Here is a 22,158-nt window from a genome sequence, read left to right on the forward strand (position 1 = left end):
TTGATTCTTCTTATGTGCTGGAAGGGTCTCTCTGTTGACCTCTCCACCTTCCCACCTTGCAAGAGGGTTGTCTTCCAGCACATAAGAAGAGTCAACTTCCAGGTACAGCGGCTTGAAAAAGTATTCATTCCCCTTCAGTTTTTCAGCATTTTGGCACGGTAAGACCACAAACATAAATATATTTTATAGAAATTTTATGTCAAAGTTAAACACAAAGTAGCACACAATCTTGAAGTGAAACAAAGTGTCTATCTTATTTCAAACTTGTTTTATAACAAAAAAAACTGAAAAGTAGGGTGTGCAAAAGTGTTCAGCCCCACCAGCTGAACTAATACTTTGTCGAACCCCATTTTGCTGCAATCACAGCTTCAGGTCTTGGGGTATGTCTCTATCCAGTTTTGCACATCAGGAGATTAAAATGTTTGCCCATTCCTCCGCAACATTAATTTTTAGTCAGCGTTAAATGAACTGCAAAGATCCACAGCAGAGGTAAGGGAATCTGTCCATAAAACAACCATCAACCGAGTACTGCACACATCTGGCCTGTACAGAAGGGGGGCGAGAAGAATTGCTCAAGAGATTCACAAACTTTATATATATATATATATATATACGTTATGTAAATTGTGGGGGGAGGGCGACGGCGTGGGAACCAAACAAACAAATCAGTCAGTGGATGTGCCATTGTCAACCGGATGACGTCATGTTTAACAAACTCAAACAAAAAAGCGGGTGCACAAAAAATGAAAAGAAATTTAGATGCTAAAACAAAAAACAAAAAATATAGATAATTTTTTGAGCGGGAGCGCGCGGTTGTGGGGGGCATGGGTGGGGGTGCGAATGTTGGAAAACTTGGCCGGAAACTGCGCTGATGTGTAAAACCCGGAAGTCGGAAGGCCGTGGCGTCTACATCATTCAAACAGATTTGACCGTTGCACTTCTCTCAAGTGGCTGTGCACGCACGTGTGTGCGTGTGTGTGTGCGCACCTGCATTTGTGTGCGTGTATGTGTGCGCACCTGCATTTGTGTGTGTGCGCGCGCGCAGGGGTGGGGACCTCCCAAAAATTTTTTGCACCGGGGCCTCTCAGCATGTTATTACGCTACTGCTGGGTGGGTAACATTATTCACGTTAGATAGTATAGTACTACATAACCCATGTTTTAAAATATTGTTTAAGATTGTATTTCGATGCAGAAAAATAGCTTAATCCCATTTGGAATGGTAATTCTGGAATTTTCCGTTTTTTTCCGATTTAGGTACAGTGGAGTATTTTGGTCATAGCTCTTCTAACACTTCAGATAGAAAACTCATCTTGGACTTAAATTGAAGGTTATAAATGTGAGATGTTTTTAAAATACATTTGAAGCAGTGAGATGTACAATAAAATGTTTGAAATGGATCACTTTTGATAGTAATTGGTCAGGCGGAGAGACATTTATTTTTATCTTTTAGTGATATTTGAGAATTGAAATACAGAAAGCCCATGATTATTTTCCTGCCAGTTTCACCATGTGTCAGGATACACCATGCAACATTTTTGAGCATATTTGCAATTACAAAATTTTGCCAGAAGCTTTTCCCCAAAAGGGGTGTTTTTTGGCCCCTGTGAGCAAACGGCCCCTAGTTGGGGGTGGTCCCTATCAACTTGTGATGGCCCAAGGTATGAGATAACAGGAAATCATAGTCAAAAAAAGGTAACAAAAAACATCCTGAGGAGTGGACCTGGCTTCCGGCCTAATGGCGACTTCCCTCTGAGAACATCCTGTTTGAAGCCTTGGAATGTCAAAGTACATTTTAATCAACTCACTGCTGTTGATTCATACATCAAAAAGGTGTTGTGAATTTTGCTGTTCTGCTTCTGTTAGTGAACAAGTTGTGCAAAATGTACTTGACAATGGCAAAACACGTTTACTTTTGTACGAATCCTTTATTTCCCATAAAGACAAGTCACTGATAATAATTGCACATTTCTAAAAAGAAGACATTTAAACTGTTTTACCAAGATTACAAAAACATTTTTTTTAATACATTTTGCTTGTTTTGACAATTATTTTTAATAGCGAAATTAGTACTAGCAGGCTGCAGTCGTTTCATTTTAAGCATCAATGAATGTGTGTTTACATGAAGATAATCACTTGTTTAGCCCTTTGATCCCTTACTGCACCCAATGTAAAGCCAGTCGTCACCTTAGCACATAGAGCAATTAGCAGGTCTAAAAAGTATTGTAGCCTTAGAAGTGAACCTTGAGGAACTCCAAAGCTGATTTTTGTAGCCTTTATATGTAGCTTCATCCATCTATACTTTGGTTACGTGGTTATTTCCACAACTAGACCCAATTACGTGTATGTATGTATTTATGAATTTATTTTGCTTGTTTTCGGTCGTTTTATGTTACTGGTGAATTGGGGAGGGGGACATAATATGTCCAGGTTTGCATTTGTAAGTCTGTCATGGTCCGGCTTGAACCATGCTGCTCCTCTCCTGACTGTGACCGTCCCCCTGAACTTCTGTGTAGCCAGGCTGCTGCTGCTTGTGGAACTTAAAGGAGGGCCAGTAGCTCTTGTGTCGCTGGAAAGGAGAAAAACGAGGATGAAACAAAATCGCAGACCAGGTGGGACGTATAATCGCGTACTCACCTGGATAAAGTAAAGCGACGATGCAGCAGATGGGTGGCAGTTGATGTAAAGAGCCACAAGAACAAGAGCCAGGAGTAGGACCAGAGCGGACGCGATGCCCGCTACGATGGTTGTGTTAGCCCAACTAACACTACTAGGATTATCCTGCTCCGCATCTGTATTGTAAGATAATTAATGAAAGGAGACATATAGTGTGCCAAGATTGTGGCATCCTATTCAAGCAATTACATATGGCGCATGCAGCAGACACATCAACCATCACTGTGTCAACATGTGTTTGTTTGTGCTTACGAAAGCTAATCTGAGTGTCTAAAAAACACTTTATGCATCTCTCTCTTTTTGTTTGTTTGTTTTGTTTTAACACGGTAGTGTTTCACATATTAGCCATCACTTGGAAGTGGCTCAGGATCTGTGTCACGCCGAGCTCTCAAATCATGAGCAGAGAAACTTGCTTTTATGCCACAGTAAGGTCAAATTGAAACGGGTTCCATAATAGACACTTTTCAGAAATGGGCAGAAAAGAAAGTAAAGATTCCCGTGGTTGTGTAATTTTGCACAGGATGGATGGGCAAGCACTTCAGACACACAACTAACACTAACACATACAATTTCAAATTTACATAACATATCCTCTTTAAACAGCTTTGTTTGTATTGAAGAACTGATTGTACTCACCGTCACCATTACAGTGATTTTTTGATGCAGATGAGGTCACATGATGCATTTCTGGTGTGATCGAACTTTCCTCCTCGGGGTAATTGTCACAACTGGTCCTTTTGCTCTGTTAATACGCACACACCATCACACTCTCTTAAATACACTCAGCAGATACTTCGTTAAATGATAGCTACAAGGTAATGAGATTCAATAAAAGAACTGCATTATAAATGCAACTAATACTGGGAGGTTTTCATTAAACAATATGGTTTGAGAATATGCTCTAATGCGTTTGTAGTTAAAAAGTTTATTTTTTATTTTTTTTTATTAAATGAAGTCATTAGAATGTTAGGCTTGTTTGTTGAAATTGGTGTTATCACTGTCACCAGAATTTTTTTTTTTTCAAATTCATTCTTGAAAAACCATAACTTTTTTCTCACAAAATTACTCACAGGTTGTTGTTTTTTAACTTTATAATCTTAATATCACTATATGGTTTCAGTGGGGCCCTAATATTCCTTTATAAAACAATTGATTTTTTATTTCTTAATTTATTCTGAATATTTTGCACATATAAAAACAACAAAAATATTAGCAATGTATGACTGTTATCAATGTTGCGAGAATGAAGTTTGAATATGTTTTAAATACATAAAAAAATTGACTTTATTATTGAAAACATAACGTCAGAATATTTGGACTCAATATATAACTGCACCATTCTTTCATTTCTTCTCAATTTGTGGTCCTACTACCCATTTGTAGAAATCAAATACAATTATTAAATCTTTCTTACATGCTCTCACAGTATGCCAATTTTATTATCATATTGGGAATACCATTTTTGCACATTTTTCATGAAATCTCTGATATATCTACAAATGTACTAAAAATGACAACAATTTTTCCAAAATAATTAGCATTAGAATGTGCAAACTGTAGCTAACACAGTGTCTAATGGTGACTAAATAAACCAAAATAAACATTTGTTACCTCTTCTGAACAGCTAAAGTCCAACCATTCTTGCCTGTGTCGATCCATGCCATCCGAACACCTAAAAGATAACAGTGTTGTGTCAACTACTACTTTAATATGTGAGTGAATGTATTTATTGTACAGAAAATATATCAGCTCACCTCTGGAGTACATTACACCAGCTGCAGTTAGAAGTCCGATTGGATGAGATGCAGCTCTCACAGTTATCATGTTGAAGGCAGGCTGAGAAATAGGAGCCAAGGACAAGCATTTCACAATTTTACTTTTGCCAGTATACTCAAGATAGAAATACCAACACCCGTCCCGAGTAATTTCATGACAAGTTAGGCTTGTTGTTGTTGTTGTTAATTTTCTATAGCGTCAGGGTATATATATACCAATTTTTTGGTTTTGGTGCGTAAAAAAAAGAATCACTGACTTTTTCCCCTCCAAAAATCAGATTTCACATTTTCCTCTATTTTCCCTTTGCTTATAGAAAAAAATAACAATGACATGAGTAAAAACTAGGTTTGCTTTGGGGTCGGGTCGCGGGGGCAGAAGCTTTGGCAGCGAAGCCCAGACTTCCCTCTTCCCCTAATCCAGTTTCTTCTTGAAAAAAAAAGAACATTGACATAAACATGATGCTGGCAAATTATAATGTAAAAAGTTCAAAACTTTGTAAACATAAAATCACCATCAAACTGCATGACTCAAGATTAACAGCCATCCTCACCCCAGGCAGCTCTCTCGAGCTCTTTACTCGAGTAGAGTTGTACTAATCTTGCCAGCAAGATGAATTCTCGCGGTATTTGTGAGTACACAAACTCCAGAGAATACATCTTGTACTCTGATACGTTTGCAGCCGACCTTTTTTTTAGGTCGGACCAATCAGGTGTTGTTTAGGCAGGACAAAAACAATAAGGGCCGATGGCGGGGGGGAAACAAACAAACCTAACAGACGAATGGATGCTGCGATTAATTACCCACCCAGCACCAGACGTCTTTTGGACGTTTAATTTTGGGCTTAATCGGGTCCGTCCGTCTTAGACTTGATTTTGACAAAAAATAGACGTTGAAAACTGGGTCATGTTTTAGCCCATCAAACGTGGTCCAAATTTAGTCCAAAAATGGACGTTGAAAACTGGGTCGTGTTTTAACCCGTCCAATATGGTATATAATACTTTGAGTAGACCGTCTCCCTCCGGTTCCACTTCGTATGTCATAATGTATTTTATGTATGTATGTATGTGTATGTATTTATTATTGTATGTATATATTTTATATTTAACAATTTTTACAATGTGAGTGCGAATGGTAGTTTGTTGTTGTTTGTCACCAAATTGACGATGCGCTGATCAGCGCGGCAGGTGCACTTTTTATGGCCAGGGGAAAAAGGCGCAGCGTTCACAAACACGCTGGACATTTAAGACAAAAAATTTGCTCAGATTAAATTAAACATGACAAAATAACACTATTTAAACACAAAGCGTACTTACCCATGGTAGAAGTCACAGAAATAATGTCCAAAAGCATAGCGATGTGACAACAGGCAAATGTGGCTATTGTTTACAAATAGAAATCTATATACACGGATGTTATCTTGTGAACTCAACTCTCCAGCGTGAACCCCCGTGATCTTGTGGTCTGACGGGTGCAGATTTCCGGACACGGACAGCTGACGCAACGCACGCGGTGTGAATTGCAGTCCATGCGGCGGCCGTACGGAAAACTCACCGTGGCCGTTCCGCAGTCAGTGTGAATTGGGCGTAACAGTTTTGTGTTGCACAAAAATTGAAATGTGCCTGTGCGCCAATCTACGAAAAACCTATATGTCAGTTTTCAGGAATAAATGCTTCTTTTTTTGTGTGTGTGTTTACAGCTGATGTCAAAAGTGGGATGGAAGGCCACAGAACAAGAATTTATAAGGTCATGGCTGACCATCTCTAGCGTGCCGCTGCATGGTCTGGGGGTGCAGAGGCTCACCAAAAAAACAAACCAAATTTAGACTTTTTGGTTCACTTTTCTACCAAATCTAAACCGTAAAAGGACGTCTTTTTAACGTCTTGAAAATGACGTCTTTTCATCTTTCACTTTTCAACCAAATTTAGACTGTAAAAGGACGTATTTTTAAGGACGTCTTTTCAACGTCTTGAAAATTATGTCTTTTCACCTTTCACTTTTCAACCAAATTCAGACATCTTTTGGACGGACACCAGTGACTTCTTTTCAACGTCATTTCAACCAGTTTTTGCTGGGTGGGTATGTCCTCGCAGAATTACTCACCGTTTCCTTGTTGAATTTGAACAGCGAGAGGAGTTTTGTGCATTTTTATCTGGTAAAGATGTTCATGCCCCCCCCCCCCCCCCACCCCCCTTGGGACAGGAATTAAGTGGGGAGTACTTTTTATTTATTTAGCTAATTGCCAGAGGGGTCCAATTTCCAAAGTCATGAAATATAGCAATCAAATCCCCAAGTTGGCAAGACTCCCTGAGTTTTTCAAAAAAACATCAGTCGCCCAACTCTATTTACCAATTGGTGTCTTACTAGGCAATGGTGTGAACTCCACCGCCGAGGAGCTGCTGATATTAGCTGCACCAATTTCTATGCGGTGGTACTCGTATACCGTCTGCCTCTGGACACCTGTGAGTGAGAAACACGTCACCGTTAACGCAAGTTCGGCTGGAAAGACTTTATCAGCGCTAACCTTCTGACTTGGATGATGATGTGACCAGAAAGGCATCGGAGAGGCCAGCCTTCACGGGGTGGTGAGTTGGACCAATGTCACTAGGAGGGAACGGTATCTGGAAGACGATATAAGGTGTCCAAACTTAATAAGTTTGTCAGGTGCTAGAGTATCTGTAGCACACATGTGCCAATTACCGGTAGCCTACAGCAGAATATATGATATGACGAACATAATATCTGATAATACATTTAAAAAAAGTATGATTGATGGTTGATTAATCAAAGAATATTATGGTTTATTACCTGTTTTCTAGAAAACTACGGAAGAGGATTAGGGCCAATGAAGAGGGGGAAAAAAGGGTTGGCAGGATTCTCACTTTATTCTCAGAATTCTGACTTTAAAGTGAGAATTCTGACTTTGTGACGTAGAGCTATGAATTGTTGGGGGGAAGCCAGAAAGAATAAAGTCAGAATTCTCACTTTAAAGTCAGAATCCTGCCAACCTATTTTTTTTCTCTTCAGTGGCCCTAATCCTTTACTGTAAGAAAACATAACAAAATTCTAAAACAAATCCTGTTGCCCAAATCGCCCTCCAATTCCTGAATGACCCTTCTATCTTACGTCTTTGTAACTGAAAGTGATGCGTCCTGTTCTGTAAAGAACGGCCTGGAAGGTGAAGGCACCCGCTGACTCTTTGCCCGACAGTCGAACCCTCTCCCATTGGACGACAAAAATCTCACCTGGAAAAATCAAGCACAACAGTAAGCACAACCCCCCCAAAACCCACTCGGTCGCACATATGGACATACAGTATTCACCAAAAGAGAACACAAGAAAAAGTCCCAAGGATCCAAATAAAAAAAATTAACATTAATTCACTCATTTTGGTTTGAAGAAGCCATTATGGTTGAATTCCAGGGCACGTAAAAACACCTACTTGGAAATTCATCCAAATGATCCTGAAAATACAAATATTTTCACAGGGATACACTTGCAAATTCACAGGCACGACGAGGCCCCGAAAAGGCCACTCCCTCACAGAACAAGCATTAACAAAGCTATTCAAAGATAAACTAATAATAAATCAAATGCTCCTGACAAAATTATTAAAAAAGAAACAAAGAATATAACTGGCACAGGGTATTGCATATATGTGCTGAGTACAACAGCATGTAGGCCTACAGAAAGTATATTGTACCGTTATCCATGTACTGCACGGTGGACTCTTTGGAGTGGCTGGGGTCAAAATTAGCCATCAGCGGGGCGATGTACTGTGTGGACGTCAGCATGCGGTGGGTCAGCTCACCGGTGAAGATAAAGCCTGAAAATGAGTACTTTCTCAGTAAAAAGACAAAATACTTCAAATTAGGGTTGAATTCTGATTTGGATTTTTCATAACATTTTAGGTAAGGGACAGTAAATATTAAGGATTTTTACTGTCCAAATGGTTAATGTTGCACTGCATAGTAGATTTCCTAAAAAGAAGACAAACTTTTGATGTTGCAATTTTCCAAAAAAAAAAAGAAGATTGAAGCTGTTATTCAATAGTTCTATTTTCTTGTTTAACGCTTAGACTTGTTTATATTGTTTCTAAAAAGAAGAAAATATTGATGTTGCACTTTCCTAAAAACACTTACAGACCCTACTAGCCCGTTCTCTCTACTAGCCCAATTCCTCTTTACACAAAAGAAAGACTCTTTTGTAACTGAACCGAATGGAGCCGTGGTCTAGCAGCATGTTGAAGTAAAAAGTACAGTAGCTCCATAAGTGAACCTAGAGGAACTCCACACAGTCAAGTTGGCAAACAGTTTCACCCCAACACCTCTATGGTTCAACCTACCTCCCGTCGCTATGGTAACCTGCCTAAGGTAATGTCCATAAAAGGGGAAGTCGAATGACAGGGCGACTTTCTGCAAAGGAAACACACACACACACCAGTCACTTTATTAGAAACAACTAAACTAATATAATAACACACGGGACTAGAACCAGATAAAAAAGTACCTTATTTGCAACAAAACATTAAAAACAGTTAGTCCATCCATCCATCCATTTGCTACCGCTTATCCAGGGTCGGGTCGCAAGGGCAGCCGCTTGAGGAGGGAAGCGCAGACTTCCCTGTCCCCAGCCACTTCAACACGCTCTTCTGACGGGATCCCAAGGCGTTCCCAGGCCAGCCGAGAGACGTAGTCTCTCCAGCGTGTCCTGGGTCGTCCCTGGGGCCTCCCGCCGGTGGGACATTCTCGGAACACTTCTTCAGGGAGGCGTCCAGGGGGCATCCAAACCAGATGCGTGAGCCACCTCAACTGGGTCCTCTCCACGCGGAGGAGCAGCGGCTCGACGCTCTCGGATGACCGAGCTTCTCACCCTATCTCTAAGGGAGAGACCGGACACCCTACAGAGGAAACTCATTTCGGCCGCTTGTATCCGGGATCTTGTTCTTTCGGTCACGACCCACAGCTGGTGACCATAGGTGAGGGTAGGAACGTAGATCGACCGGTAAATCGAGAGCTTTGCCTTTTGGCTCAGCTCCTTCACCACCACAGACCGATAAAGAGCCCGCATCACTGCAGACACTGCACCGATCCGCCTGTCGATCTCCAGCTCCCTCCTGCCCTCACTCGTGAACAAGAGATACTTGAACTCCTCCACTTGGGGCAGGATCTCCTCCCCGACCCGGAGAGAGCACGTCACCCTTTTCCGACTGAGGACCATGGTCTTGGATTTGGACGTGCTGATCCTCATCCCAACTGCTTCACACTCGGCTGCGAACCGCTCCAGTGAGAGTTGGAGATCACGGCTTGATGAAGCCAACAGCACCACATCATCTGCAAAAAGCAGAGATGCTATACTGAGAACACCAAACCGGGGCCCCTCAATGCTTCGGCTGCGCCTAGAAATTCTGTCCATAAAAGTTATGAACAGAATCGGTGACAACGGGCAGCCTTGGCAGAGTCCAACCCTCACTGGGAACGAATCCGACTTACTGCCAGCAATGTGGACCAAACTCTGACATCGGTCGTACAGGGACCGAACAGCCCGCATCAGAGGACTCGGTACCCCGTACTCCCAAAGCACCCCCCACAGGACTCCCGAGGTACACGGTCAAAAGTCTTCTCCAAATCCCCAAAACACATGTAGACCGGTTGGGCGAACTCCCATGCACCCTCGAGGACCCTGCCGAGGATGTAGAGCTGGTCCACTGTTCTACGGCAGGGACGAAAACCACCTCCTGAATCCGAGATTCGACTTCCCGATGGACCCTCCTCTCCAGTATCCCTGAATAGACCTTACCAGGGAGGCTGAGGAGTGTGGTCCACCAGCTATAGTTCGAGCACACCCTCCGGTCCCCCTTCTTAAAAATAGGGACCCCCACCCTGGTCTGCATATCCAGGGGCACTGTCCCCGAAGTCCACCCGATGTTGAGTCCGATGTTGAGATGTTGATGATGAGTCCTACAGGCCAAAAAGGCCCGATAGGACTCCTTCTTCAGCTCGACGGCATCCCTTACCGCTGGTGTCCACCAGCGGGTTCGAGGATTGCTGCCACGACAGGCACTGACCACCTTACGGCCACAGCTCCGATCGGCCGCCTTTACAATGGAGGCGTGGAACATGGTCCACTCTGACTCAATGTCCCCCACCTGCACCGGGACTAGAGAGAAGTTCTGCCCGAGGTGGGCATTGAAACTCTATCTGACAGTTAAAAAACAGTTAGTGTCAATCAAAAGTGAGCCTTATCGCTGCAAAGGCAGTTACTGCAGCTTCTGTGGGGTTCACGTTTACTGAAAATCGGGCCTAATGTGATAATCGTGAATTTTAAACCTATTCAATACCAAATCCTTATGTGTATGGTGTGCTGTGTTGGTCATTTGGAGTATGCTACACACTATAAAGGTAGTAAAAACACATTTTTTGTATGTGTATTTTTGCATGTGTGGGGTGTTAAATTTAAAAAAATTGGTTGAAATGTTAAAAATCGCTATGTGTATACCCCACTTTAACACACCCCACACCAAAAGATAATCAACCAAGACCATATTTTAAGGAAAACCAACAATCAGGTTTGATCGGAAAGATGGCAAAATTGCTCAAATCTGTTCAATTTGTCACTGTATGTGTACCCCGCTTAAGGGTTTGCGATTGTAAATATTGAACAGATTTACCATTAACGATTGTGATTGATTGCAGAAAAATCATCCTTAAATTGACACCACAGGTTAATCTTCCAGAGATATATGACAATTGGGCCTTTGTTTACTAAATTACTTTGAATGCAAAGCAGTGAAAATGCTCAAAGTAGTCTGATCGTCAAAAGTGTGTCCACACTTAAGATGTTAAAAATCGGTATTCAGACTGTTTTTTTTTTTTAAGAGAGTTTCCCAACTGCAGCCCATTAGCAGGGTTACACAAACCATTTGCAAGCCATATGTCAACACAAAATATGCTTCCTTCCAAGTCTGATGCAATGTTTGCAGTGATTAAAAATAATGGAAGCAAAGACAGGGCCGAGCGACATGGGATCAGGTCATTAAGGTTAGTGCGGGAGAACCTAATAGCAGATTCATTTTCAAGACAGCAGATGAGAAAAATGCGATTGGAAGAGGCTGTTATCAGAAATACTGCTTTTCTAAGACCACATGTGGCCCATCTATCCGTTTGAAAAACCAAATGTGTCTTTAGTACAAAGGTTTGATCAGCACTACCTTCACGACTATGAATTTCGTACTCTTTAAGTTAAACATGTTTACCATGAGTCCAAACTCCCATGACAGTTTGACTTCACGATCCACACCAAATTCCTTTGGCCTGCTTTTCTTCCACATCTGCTTTGTCTCATTTTAATTGCGGCACTGATGAACGCGCATGACAAATGACTTGTGCAATCAAAGAAGATCCTACTTTCAACTTGTCAGCGTGATAGAGTGTGTGTTGACTACTATTACAAATATGGAACTCTTCGGTATTGGCCTGTACAACTCAGCTGCTAGATAATATGTCTGTGTAATTAGGAGAAAGTACACACACTGTAGTAAATTATTTTGTTGTCCCTTTAAATAGCGCAGCTGAATACCGTTGTAGCTGTTGTCACTCTCACTTGCACTGTTCTTTTTCTTGGGAGCCGTACTGTAAGCTTATTAAATGTATTTTATTTTCTAGGTTAACTCAATGACACGTTCATGTATGCGTAGCACATCAGAGAATCGCTACTGCGAATTGTGTTTTTCCACGTGTGAGACTCACGGCTGCCTGCTGGTAGGAATTGGACAAAATGCCGTGAACTCGGACTTGGCCGTGCCCAACGTCACTCATGTCCACCCACAGGTCCCGCGTTCTCCGGTCCGCTGGCCCCAAGCGCCGCCACGTGTAATACTTGCCGCCATCCTCCTGACAAAACAGCCTGGAATGAAATTGTGGTGTACTGCAGTACAGTACCTACCATGTGCCTTCCAAAAGACAATGTTTGGCCCCAGTTCATAAGAATTAACCACTATACACAGTTACAGGAGTCATTTCCAAACTGCTTAAAAATGAGGAGATAATTAAGGTTCATGAGCAAATGCGTGTATAGAGCATAAGATACACAAGAAAAAGCAATAGGAGTGTTTCTCATATTTCTCACAGTTGTATTTATTTGAGAGAATTTCTGGCTTAAATATGGGTAAAGGGAAACAATATCATTAGACAACATGTCAAATCAAGTAATTGTTTTTATTTTATTTAACGTAATCATTAGGCTACCACTACTACTACTATACTGCTCTACTACAATAATTACTAATATTTAATGTCATGCACATAAAAGAAGCAGATTTTCACAACTTCAGTAAATGATTCTGTAAATTACAGTAATATTAGTTGTACTTCATAAAGAATATATGACTGTGACTATATTGTCTGTCTACATTTGTTGCCGCACTGTTTGCTTAAGCTTCACAACCGCCACATAGAAGCTAATTGTTAGCTTGTCCATGGCATTTCCCATTATGGGTTGGCTGATTTTTATGACTGAAGCGAGCATGGTATTAATCTGCGCAGGGGCAGGCTAGACTTTGTTTTGGTATTTTTGCAGATGCAAAAACGGGCGTTTTGTGCGCTTGTGGGTCTGAACACACTTGATTCGCCAGCAATTGAAGTGGATCCTCTCATTTCCTTTAAAATCAGCAGATGACATGCATGCAGTCCTTGACATGGTAGAAGAAGAAACTGATTTCCTTGAGTCCATGGAGAAGGTCGAAGTGAACAAAGTACATTTATAAGGAACTGCAAGCAGACCTCCGCGGCCAGATGATGTAAAATTGGCCAGGGAGATTTGAAGAACAGATAGACTGCCATACACCCGGATTGTACACGTCAACGATATCTGGACTGTTTCGCTACCGTTCACACTTACCACCACACTGGTCATGTTGTTTGTCAGGGTGTCGATAGACAGTCCTTTGCCCAGGATGGCCCTGCGGGTCCTGGAATTTCCCTGTGAAATCACATTGTAGCCATCCTCTGTCCAAAGTAGACAGTTAATTTTAGTTGTGCACACATCATGACGCATTGACACAAAATAACACAAAGTCATCCTGCAAACAATTCTGTAACGTTTGGCAGGTTTTATGTAAATGCTGTGCTTCAAACCACTTATTTGAAACACGCAGCAGTGCAGGATTCCATGTCACACATTAATGGTTACTTACTTTGTAGTTGATGCAAGGGGCTAATTTTAGCACAGACACCGTGTGGAAACACACGCAGAGGCGAGAACCCGCAAACATTTTGGGCCTTGCACAACCTCAGACGCAGACTGTGCCATAACATTCAAATAAAGCCATACCAAAAGTAAAGTTAGACAATACAGTGAAGAGCCTGCACAGTACAGCTTTTTGAATTGTGCACATTTACAAAATGAACTATAATTGGCTTAAATGAATGCAATACGACAATAAATTCCAAGCTTGCACCTTTAATAGCACTTGGTTATGCTCAATCTGAACTATTACTAATGTGACATACAGTAAGTGTGTATAATGTCACATAGTTTCCTCTTAAGCCATATACATGTATATAATGTCACAAATTCTAGAAAACAAATGGATGGATGAATCTTTGTGGCCCCCCACCCCTAATGGGACAAGCTGAACGTCGCAACATTAAATAAATTACCCGGGGTCCCGGTGGGGTGGGTGGGACGATTGGTGGGCGGGTGCGCCTCCTGCCCCCGCCTGGTTGGGTGGGGGGCCCGCTGGTCGCTCCTCTTAACTCACTGCACTAGGTTTGCACAATACACTTTTATAGACATATAGGGCACATAACACACTTTGGGGGGGCGGGGGGGGGTAGGGTGGAAACACCGTCTTCACCCTACAACTCCCCTCCAATTTTAATGCACCACACAACTGGGCGGGGGGGCTGTGGCGGTGCCATCTGTTGGGGACCGCGGTATAGAGCAGTGCTGCGGTCCCCTGTCCGTGTCCCCCCCCCCCCCCCCCCCCTATCTATTTTTTTTAATGCACTGGGTTGGGGTGGATGGCGGGGGTGGATGGGGGGCGGGGGGTCGTGGGGGGCGGGGTTGGGGGCCGGTGGGGTGCCTGGCGGGCCTGCAGTGCCCCGTCCTGCTGCGTTGGGTCGGGGGCGCGGGCCGTGTTGGGGTGGGGGGCGCTCCTGCTCCTGGGTTTGCTCTCCGGCCGGGGGCCCTGGCGGGGCCCGGGGGTCGTCCTTTGGCGCTGCCGCGGCCTGGGGGGCCCTGAGGTGTTGCGCTTGCTCTGTCCTGGCAGGGGTCGACAGCTCCTCTCTTTGGTGGAGATTTTTATGCATGCCAGATCCACCACACCAGCATCTATCGAAACTCAGACACAATCCGCTTCCTCCTCAGGTCATTGAATCGGTGGAGGCTGGTGTCTGTGGATCTCACTCGGCTTCCTTTCCTCAGTCTCTCCTTCGGTCTCTTGAGGTTTCCCAGATTATTATTATTTTTTTTGGATTTGTTGGAATTTAGATGTTTCTTGGGTTGGGGAAGAATTCTGGTGGGTGGTGCTGGATTTCACCTTCCTTGGTTTTCTTTGGTCCCCTCGGGTCTCCTGACGGCGGTGTTCGGTTTAGGTGAACGGTATGGGATTTTTTCTAATAGGTTTTTGGTGAGCTAACAAATACACGCACGCACACACGCACGCACGCACATACACATACTCACCCACATACAAATTATATATATATATATATATATATATATATATATATATATATATATAAATAAAAAAAATTAATAAAGAGCAATGATGATGACATTTCCGAATGAACAATACTGAGCTCTTTATAAAAAAAGAAGAAAAAAAATTACCCCTGTTTTGGATAAAGGTTTTTTATTTTTTATTTTGTTAAATATAATAGATGCCATCTGACAGCTAATAATACTGATTTAAGAGTGACAAAAATTGCAATTACCCTACACCTTTTGAGCCAAAATATCAACAAAACAAGTTTGTGTCGTAATGACGCAAGTGGTCCATTTAACACTTGATGATGACGTCACAGAGAGGCTTATCTCCAACTGTCTACAAATACCCATCCCGCGCGTTGCCTCCCATATGGAGTATGTTTTCTAACGCTAAATTGCTTGTTCTTTCCGTACTTAACGTTTGCTGTATTCGTTCTCAGGCATTCAGCAAACAATGGGAGGCGAGTCAGGAAAGGATTAAAAGCTCAAATTAGAGGGCGAAAAAAGCCCGAGAGATGCACTTCGCCACGTTCAGGTCGCCGTCGGAATGCACCGCCAAAGCATGCCATGGTCAGTCAGGCTGCCACATGGAGTAGGCCTACGCCTCTGCTGCTCTGGGGCAGGAATGTTGGTGACTGGACAGATGAACCTGAACGCGGGCAACACCGCCGAATTTTCCAATGGTCCGTTTATGGAGCCTGAGATCAAACATTTAAATGCAACATCTTGGCAACAAAAGCCATTGGCGTAGTTCAAGCATACCTGTCTCGCGTAATACCAGCTTGACGTAGCTATTAGCACCATCATCGCTGAGATTGCTATTTGCCACCATTTTAGCGCACTGTTTGAAGCAGGTTTAAACAATCAAAGTTTTTTTTTGTCTTAAAGGGAAGTCAGTTAATTGACAATAATATGTTATATATGTGACCACTTTAGTCTAGACACGACTTTCTGATTAATATTACATTTGTGGAACATGAGTTATGCAGCAATATCCAGCCGTTTATATCCATCTCAGGGGTGGCGGCTATTTTGCCACTTGCTGTCGACTGAAGATGACATCATAGTTGCTCGGGGCTCAGACAACGGCCAATCACAGCTCACCTGATTTCTGAAGCTGAGCTGTGATTGGCTGTTACCTGAGACCTGAGCAACTGTGATGCCATTTTCTCTCAGCAAGTGGCAAAACGGCCGCCTTCTGATATTGATAAAAACTGCTGGAATTTGTTGCTTAACTCATATTCCACTAACCAGAATACCATATTTAGACTAGTGGGACTGCATGAAACATATTATTGTCAATAATTTCCTGGGGGGGGTTGACTTCCCCTTTAAATGACGTGTATATTGATTGAATTTCTTACACAGATTGAACTGAAAAATAACCAAAATTACAATTTTAACATTACTCAAACAGCAGCCATCTTGGTGCTGTCTAATATGAGATAGTTTATACCTAACAAATGCACTGTTATTTTTTAGGGATGGGCAAGCTGAGCAGGGTTGGGGAATCCAGGTTCAGAAAGTACTAAAAACCTTGAAAAAGTTTGGCTTTAAGGCACAGGTACTATTCTAAACTGGTGGAGACGAGCTTGTTTGCCTGCCAGTTGAGTAGAAGCACCTGTGAGAAGGTTTTCACTTTCTGGACCTGGATTCATGCTGGCGAGTACTGATACCAGGGATCGTAAATTTAAAAGTCCCTAACCAAAACAATAATCAAATCATTCACGAGGTAGAATGCTTCTGTCTTTTGCGGTTTAGTGACTACATCGCAATTCTTGTGTATGTTCCTTCCTCCAAAACTGCTACCTCATCACATTAGGAATGAGGAAATGAACACACTCAAAGTCTCACACATTTGACTTCTTCTGCCTTCACATCGTGTGGGACACTGATAACTAGGGGTGTTAGAAAAAATCGATTCGGCAATATCGCGATATTACAGCGCGCAATTCTCGAATCGATTCGATATGCGGCCGAATTGATTTTTTAACATCAATTTTTTATGGGAATATTCAACAAAACGTCTTACTTAGGATTTACACATTAAGTATAGAATAATTTTATATTAATTGAACATTAAGCCTTAATATTTGATGTCAGTGCTCTTCAAACATGAAACAGACTGCAACCTGAATTTTTAGATAAATACATTTTCATACAAATCTTACAGTGTACATGTACAAGTTTACTGATTGATATTTTCTGAATTTGAGTTTAAAAAAAATCGCAATAATCAATTTATAGATTTGTATCGGGATTAATCGGTATCGAATCGTGACCTATGAATCGTGATATGAATCGAATCGCCAGGTACTAGGCAATTCACACCCCTACTGATAACTGATGTCACACCCATTTAAACGTACTGTACATGCTCATACTGCCCCCATGGGTGGCTGGACGTAATAGAACTGTCAGTGGATGGTTTCAAGTGCATATATCAAGATTAAATCTGCAATTGTTATTTAAACATGGTTCCACCTTGTTATGGCATCTATGAGGTAAGTTTGCATGCAGTTGCCTTAATAAACGGATGTACATAAAGTTGAGTCTTACAGATTGATTAATATTCCAGGTGACTCTGGGTGAGAAGCAAAATTTCAGTACAGCTGAACTATGATGAACTATATAAGTGCGTGATTTTTGCTCCTGCCATTCCATTTGGGGCTGTATTCAGGCCAGGCGTGTCCACCCTCTCTGGAGGAATGGCCACGTTGTGATGTTGTGGTTGGGCGGTGGCTGCTCCAAAAAAAAAAGCAGCGAGGGTCAGTTGTCCATCTGGTACATCTGTGCTATCGTTTAAAATCATGCTGTCTCCGCTCGATCCTTAACCTCAAGTGTGTAAAAAAAAACACTATGTAAAGTGCATACAGTAATTTGAGCAATTTTGTTTCCTTGTGGTGACACACAAAGGACATTATGTAGAAACCACAGAGGTAAGTTCTACCCTCACAAGCATCAGCCCTTGAGATACAAGTGTGGTCACAGCGCAAATTAAACTTGTATCTCAAGGCCCCAGTATACTTTTTAGGGGGAAAAAGCTATTTTGCTGTATTTTAATGATATGGTGGTACTTGGGAGAGCTAAATATTTTTGAGGAGGTTCCACTCTACGGTGCGACCGTTCCAGAACATTGATAAAGTGTCTTTTCTTTGGATTTTGGCTCAGGGAGTCATTTTCAATGTCATAGGAATTCATAAAACGGCCTAAAGGGAGCAGCTCTCTTACAGGATGATGATGACCGATGTTCTGATTTTAGAAAGGAAAACATCACACTTCATGCTCCGATGAAACCGAATCTCATGCGTGGATGTCAGCTGTCATGAATCATTGAAAGGCAATCCAAGCCAAATCCACTGCCAATAGATTACTGTTGCCTGTCATGAAATACAGCGCAAATACAGCGGTGCCTTGAAAAATGAGTTTCATACATTCAACATGACTGCACTCGTAACTGAAAACACTTGTATCTCAAATCATTTTTCACCATTGAAATCAATGCAAATGCCAATAATCGTATCCATCACTCCAAAAAAAAAATTTTTTTTTTGTAACGTTCTGAAATGAGAAAGGTTTAACTGCAGTATTGTGCTGTATAAAAACATATAGTACAGTTAACTTATGTATAATGTCAAGAGTTTGTGAATTATGATTTCATGCATTAATTCATTGGGCATTGTGTGTCTGTGTGCGTGCCATTGTCAGCAGGAGATGCATAATACACTTTTATTTGACTATGAAACACAAAAGCCCTTCACAACGTGCAGAGGATTAAAAAACAAAATGTTTTTCAAGAGGGATAGGAACTGGGCTGGCTGGTGAATAGTGAAAATCTGCATATAATTGTCGGCCATTATAAATGCATTGAAGTTTTTTTGTTTTTTTTTAAGTTTACTTCCAAACTACACTTAGGGCAAAGAGCTATGCTAACCATATAGCTTTACTGTACAACAGTACATTGAGCTTGATGCTATCAAAAACATAAAGCAAAACGCCATAGACATGTTAATGAATAGCATCGGTGTAACAATGTGATAACCCTTTTCAAGGATATTTGTGCAGTTTGTCACTTTTTTTTACTCACTACTGCCACCTCTGGCCCAAAGAGTAACTGCGGCATCTGTGTCTGGCTCGTTTATGGTGTGCGTGCGAGTACGTGCACGTTCTTACAGCGATGGTTGACAAACGAAGACATGACTTCAAACAAGGTAGGAAAAACTCCGCCCCTCCCCAAAGAAACTGTGGCGTGTGAGGGGTTTGCACACTCTACTATAAAGGGAAGAAAAAAGCTGATAGGTGCAGTCAGAGTAAATCAGTCAGTGCTCTTCGTACTCATCTGGGCATTGGTGGAGCATGCATGATGCAGAAAAAGCTTTAACATTACCTTTTTAAATGGCACAATGCACCTTTAAACAATTGATATAAAATCTAACAATACTCACAGGCATATCTTTTTTATCCTCTGCAAAAACAATTACTTGTAATATAACTGCTGCTTTCAGAGGGGTGACTATCTCCTTGTATGTATCCATATGTCTGTATTATACTGCGCCCAGGTGGCCAAGTTGCAGTCAACAGAAGGAGCAGCACATTATCGAATGAAGCACAAATTATGGTAAAAACGACTTAATCTCTACGTTCTCTTTAATTATTGCTTATACAAAATATAGAACTTGCGATTGGCTGGCGACTAGTTCAGGGTGTAGCCTGCCTCTCGTCCAAAGACAGCTGAGGTAGGCTCAAGCATGCCCGTGACCCCAAGAATGAATTAGCAAAATTTGAGTTGGATATTTTTATGGCGGCTGGAATGAATTGATGGCATTTGCATTCATTTCAGCGGGGAACGATGATTTGAGAGGCAATTGTTTTGAGTTAGGGGCATGGTCACGGAACAAATGTAATTAATATCTCAAGGCACCGCTTTATAGGGTAGGACTTAATTTTCAACATGTATGGCAGTTTGTAAAGTGAATATGTGATTTCATATATGGCTTGTACACTTCATAAAGCTTTTATGATGACAACATAATCCTGGATTGGATTACATCTATTTCCATTATTCTGGATGGGGAATATGACCGTCTTACACCTTGGAAGTTGAACTGTTTGCCACAAAATGTTTTCTTATCAGGCCAAGTGCATTCCGTGGGAAGTTAAGATTAATTTATAAATAACATAAAAGTCGATCTATTACATATGGATCAGCTGGAAGGTTTTTGTAACACAAACGTCTCTGCGAGGCTAATCAGTCATTAGAGGAGGAAAAGTTCATTTTTGTTCATTTTGGCTTGCATCTACAGACGGGACTCAAGTAATTGAGCTTGTGCGCAATTTTAAGCAACCGATAAGGGTAAAACAAACATTATAAATCATATTCCAAGTGTTTTCTCATTGGACGGTTTTGTGCTTTTTTTGGATACAATTGGCACGCTTGCCTTAACTACATGTATCCTCTGTCCAACGGAGTGAATAACAAGAGTCCAACTCTAATTTTAAACCAGGCTGTTTTGAGGGTTGCACGCTTGTGGAATGTTAATTTTGTTCCACACTTATTTTATTGCAAATTGGATGGAAAAAGTCACATTTTGTTGTGGAAGTTGACCTATGCAAATAACAAAATAACAGCACATAGCTTTTTTTTCGGAGGGTTGCTTAAATAGTGCCAAGTGAGGCACTTGTCAGCTAGGCCAGCCTGGCAACTATTGAGCTCCTCATTGTCGGCCGTGAGTGCGCGCACCTCATGGAGAGGTAGAAGAGCCAAGGTCACGAGGTGTGGGGTGTTTTTTTTCTTCCACAATTTAAAAAGTTCCCATTGTCTTCATATATTAAAAGGTCTCCATTGTATATACTGTGTACATTGTCTAACTTGTTTTAACACTTTTATCATATATTCTTTTTTTTTGCAAATAAGATGAAGACAAAATGTTTTATACAGTATTGTAATGTCTTAATATTAAGAATGGTTGTCTTAATTTCATACTTGTAATAATGTACGAACAGAAGTTGCTAAAGAAATAGCAACAGTATGTGAAATCCCATTAAAGAAAAAAAAAAGACATAGAAAGAAGTGCAGTATCATTGCAAATCCTCACCTGTGGATGGGACCTCCGCCAAGGCTTTTTGGGAGAGACAGAGGAAGAGCATCGTCACATGCAGAATCATCATGTTATCATGGGGAGCACAGTGTGGACTAACTTCTTGTTTCTGCCTTCACTAACTGACTCTATTTTCAACTTGCTTCATGCGCCACCCTGCTGCTCTACACTCCTCCCCGGGGCTGATCGTCCATCGCCATGGCAACAAGAATCATCAAGGCTGATTATTAACTCTCTCTCTCTCTCTCTATATATATATATATATATATATATATATATATATATATATATATATATATATATATATATATATATATATATATATATATACATATATATATATATATCTATATCTATAGATATCTATATAGATATCTATAGATATATATCTATCTATCTATATAGATATATATATGGAGCCGGGACGGGGACTTGAGGCTGCAGCAGCACGGGCAAAACGGTGCAGCTTGGCTCTCTGTTGCCTAATCTTTCGCCTCCTTTGAGCTGGGGCTTGTGCTTGGCTTGACGGTGCTTGACTTGGCGTTAGCTGGGTGGACATGGCTTGGGGTGGCGTGGCTGAAGCAGACTTGGATGAGGCAGACTTGAGAGCAGGAACCGGGGGCACATCAACCTGTCACCATGGGGAGTGAGGAGCAACAGGGATACTAGAAACAGAGGATAGAGAGACTGAAAGAATATGATGAGAAGAAACGTGATTCAGTGAGGAAACAGGTGAAGTGGGGACTAAGTCTTGACGTGGCGGTAACATGGGGACCGGAGTGATGAACATGGCGGGGACCGAGGTGACGGGAGGTAACGTGACATGGAGTTAAAACAATCCGCAAAAGAAAACCGTGACGAAAACAAATAAAGGGTCAAGAGTGCTGGTGAAAAAATCAAAA

At 41.7% G+C, this 22,158-nt stretch overlaps 1 protein-coding gene across 1 annotated transcript; it reads right to left on the minus strand.

Moving 5' to 3' along the window:
• Positions 1–1,907: 1,907 nt before the first annotated feature.
• LOC147182266 (plexin domain-containing protein 1-like) lies at positions 1,908–21,416 on the minus strand. Its single transcript, XM_086078040.1, has 13 exons — positions 21,254–21,416; positions 13,347–13,453; positions 12,197–12,340; positions 8,794–8,863; positions 8,152–8,274; positions 7,575–7,693; positions 6,973–7,069; positions 6,813–6,908; positions 4,430–4,511; positions 4,287–4,347; positions 3,312–3,417; positions 2,637–2,791; positions 1,908–2,568 (listed from the first exon to the last, which is right to left on the minus strand). The coding sequence occupies exons 1-13, from the start codon at positions 21,324–21,326 to the stop codon at positions 2,449–2,451; spliced, it is 1,353 nt and encodes a 450-aa protein (XP_085934166.1). The 5' UTR covers positions 21,327–21,416; the 3' UTR covers positions 1,908–2,448.
• Between the last annotated feature and the right edge of the window lie 742 nt (positions 21,417–22,158).

This window comes from Leptonotus elevatus, chromosome 1, assembly GCF_054856555.1.
Source record: "Leptonotus elevatus isolate MCC_2025b chromosome 1, RoL_Lele_1.0, whole genome shotgun sequence".
Taxonomy (NCBI): Eukaryota; Metazoa; Chordata; class Actinopteri; order Syngnathiformes; family Syngnathidae; genus Leptonotus; species Leptonotus elevatus.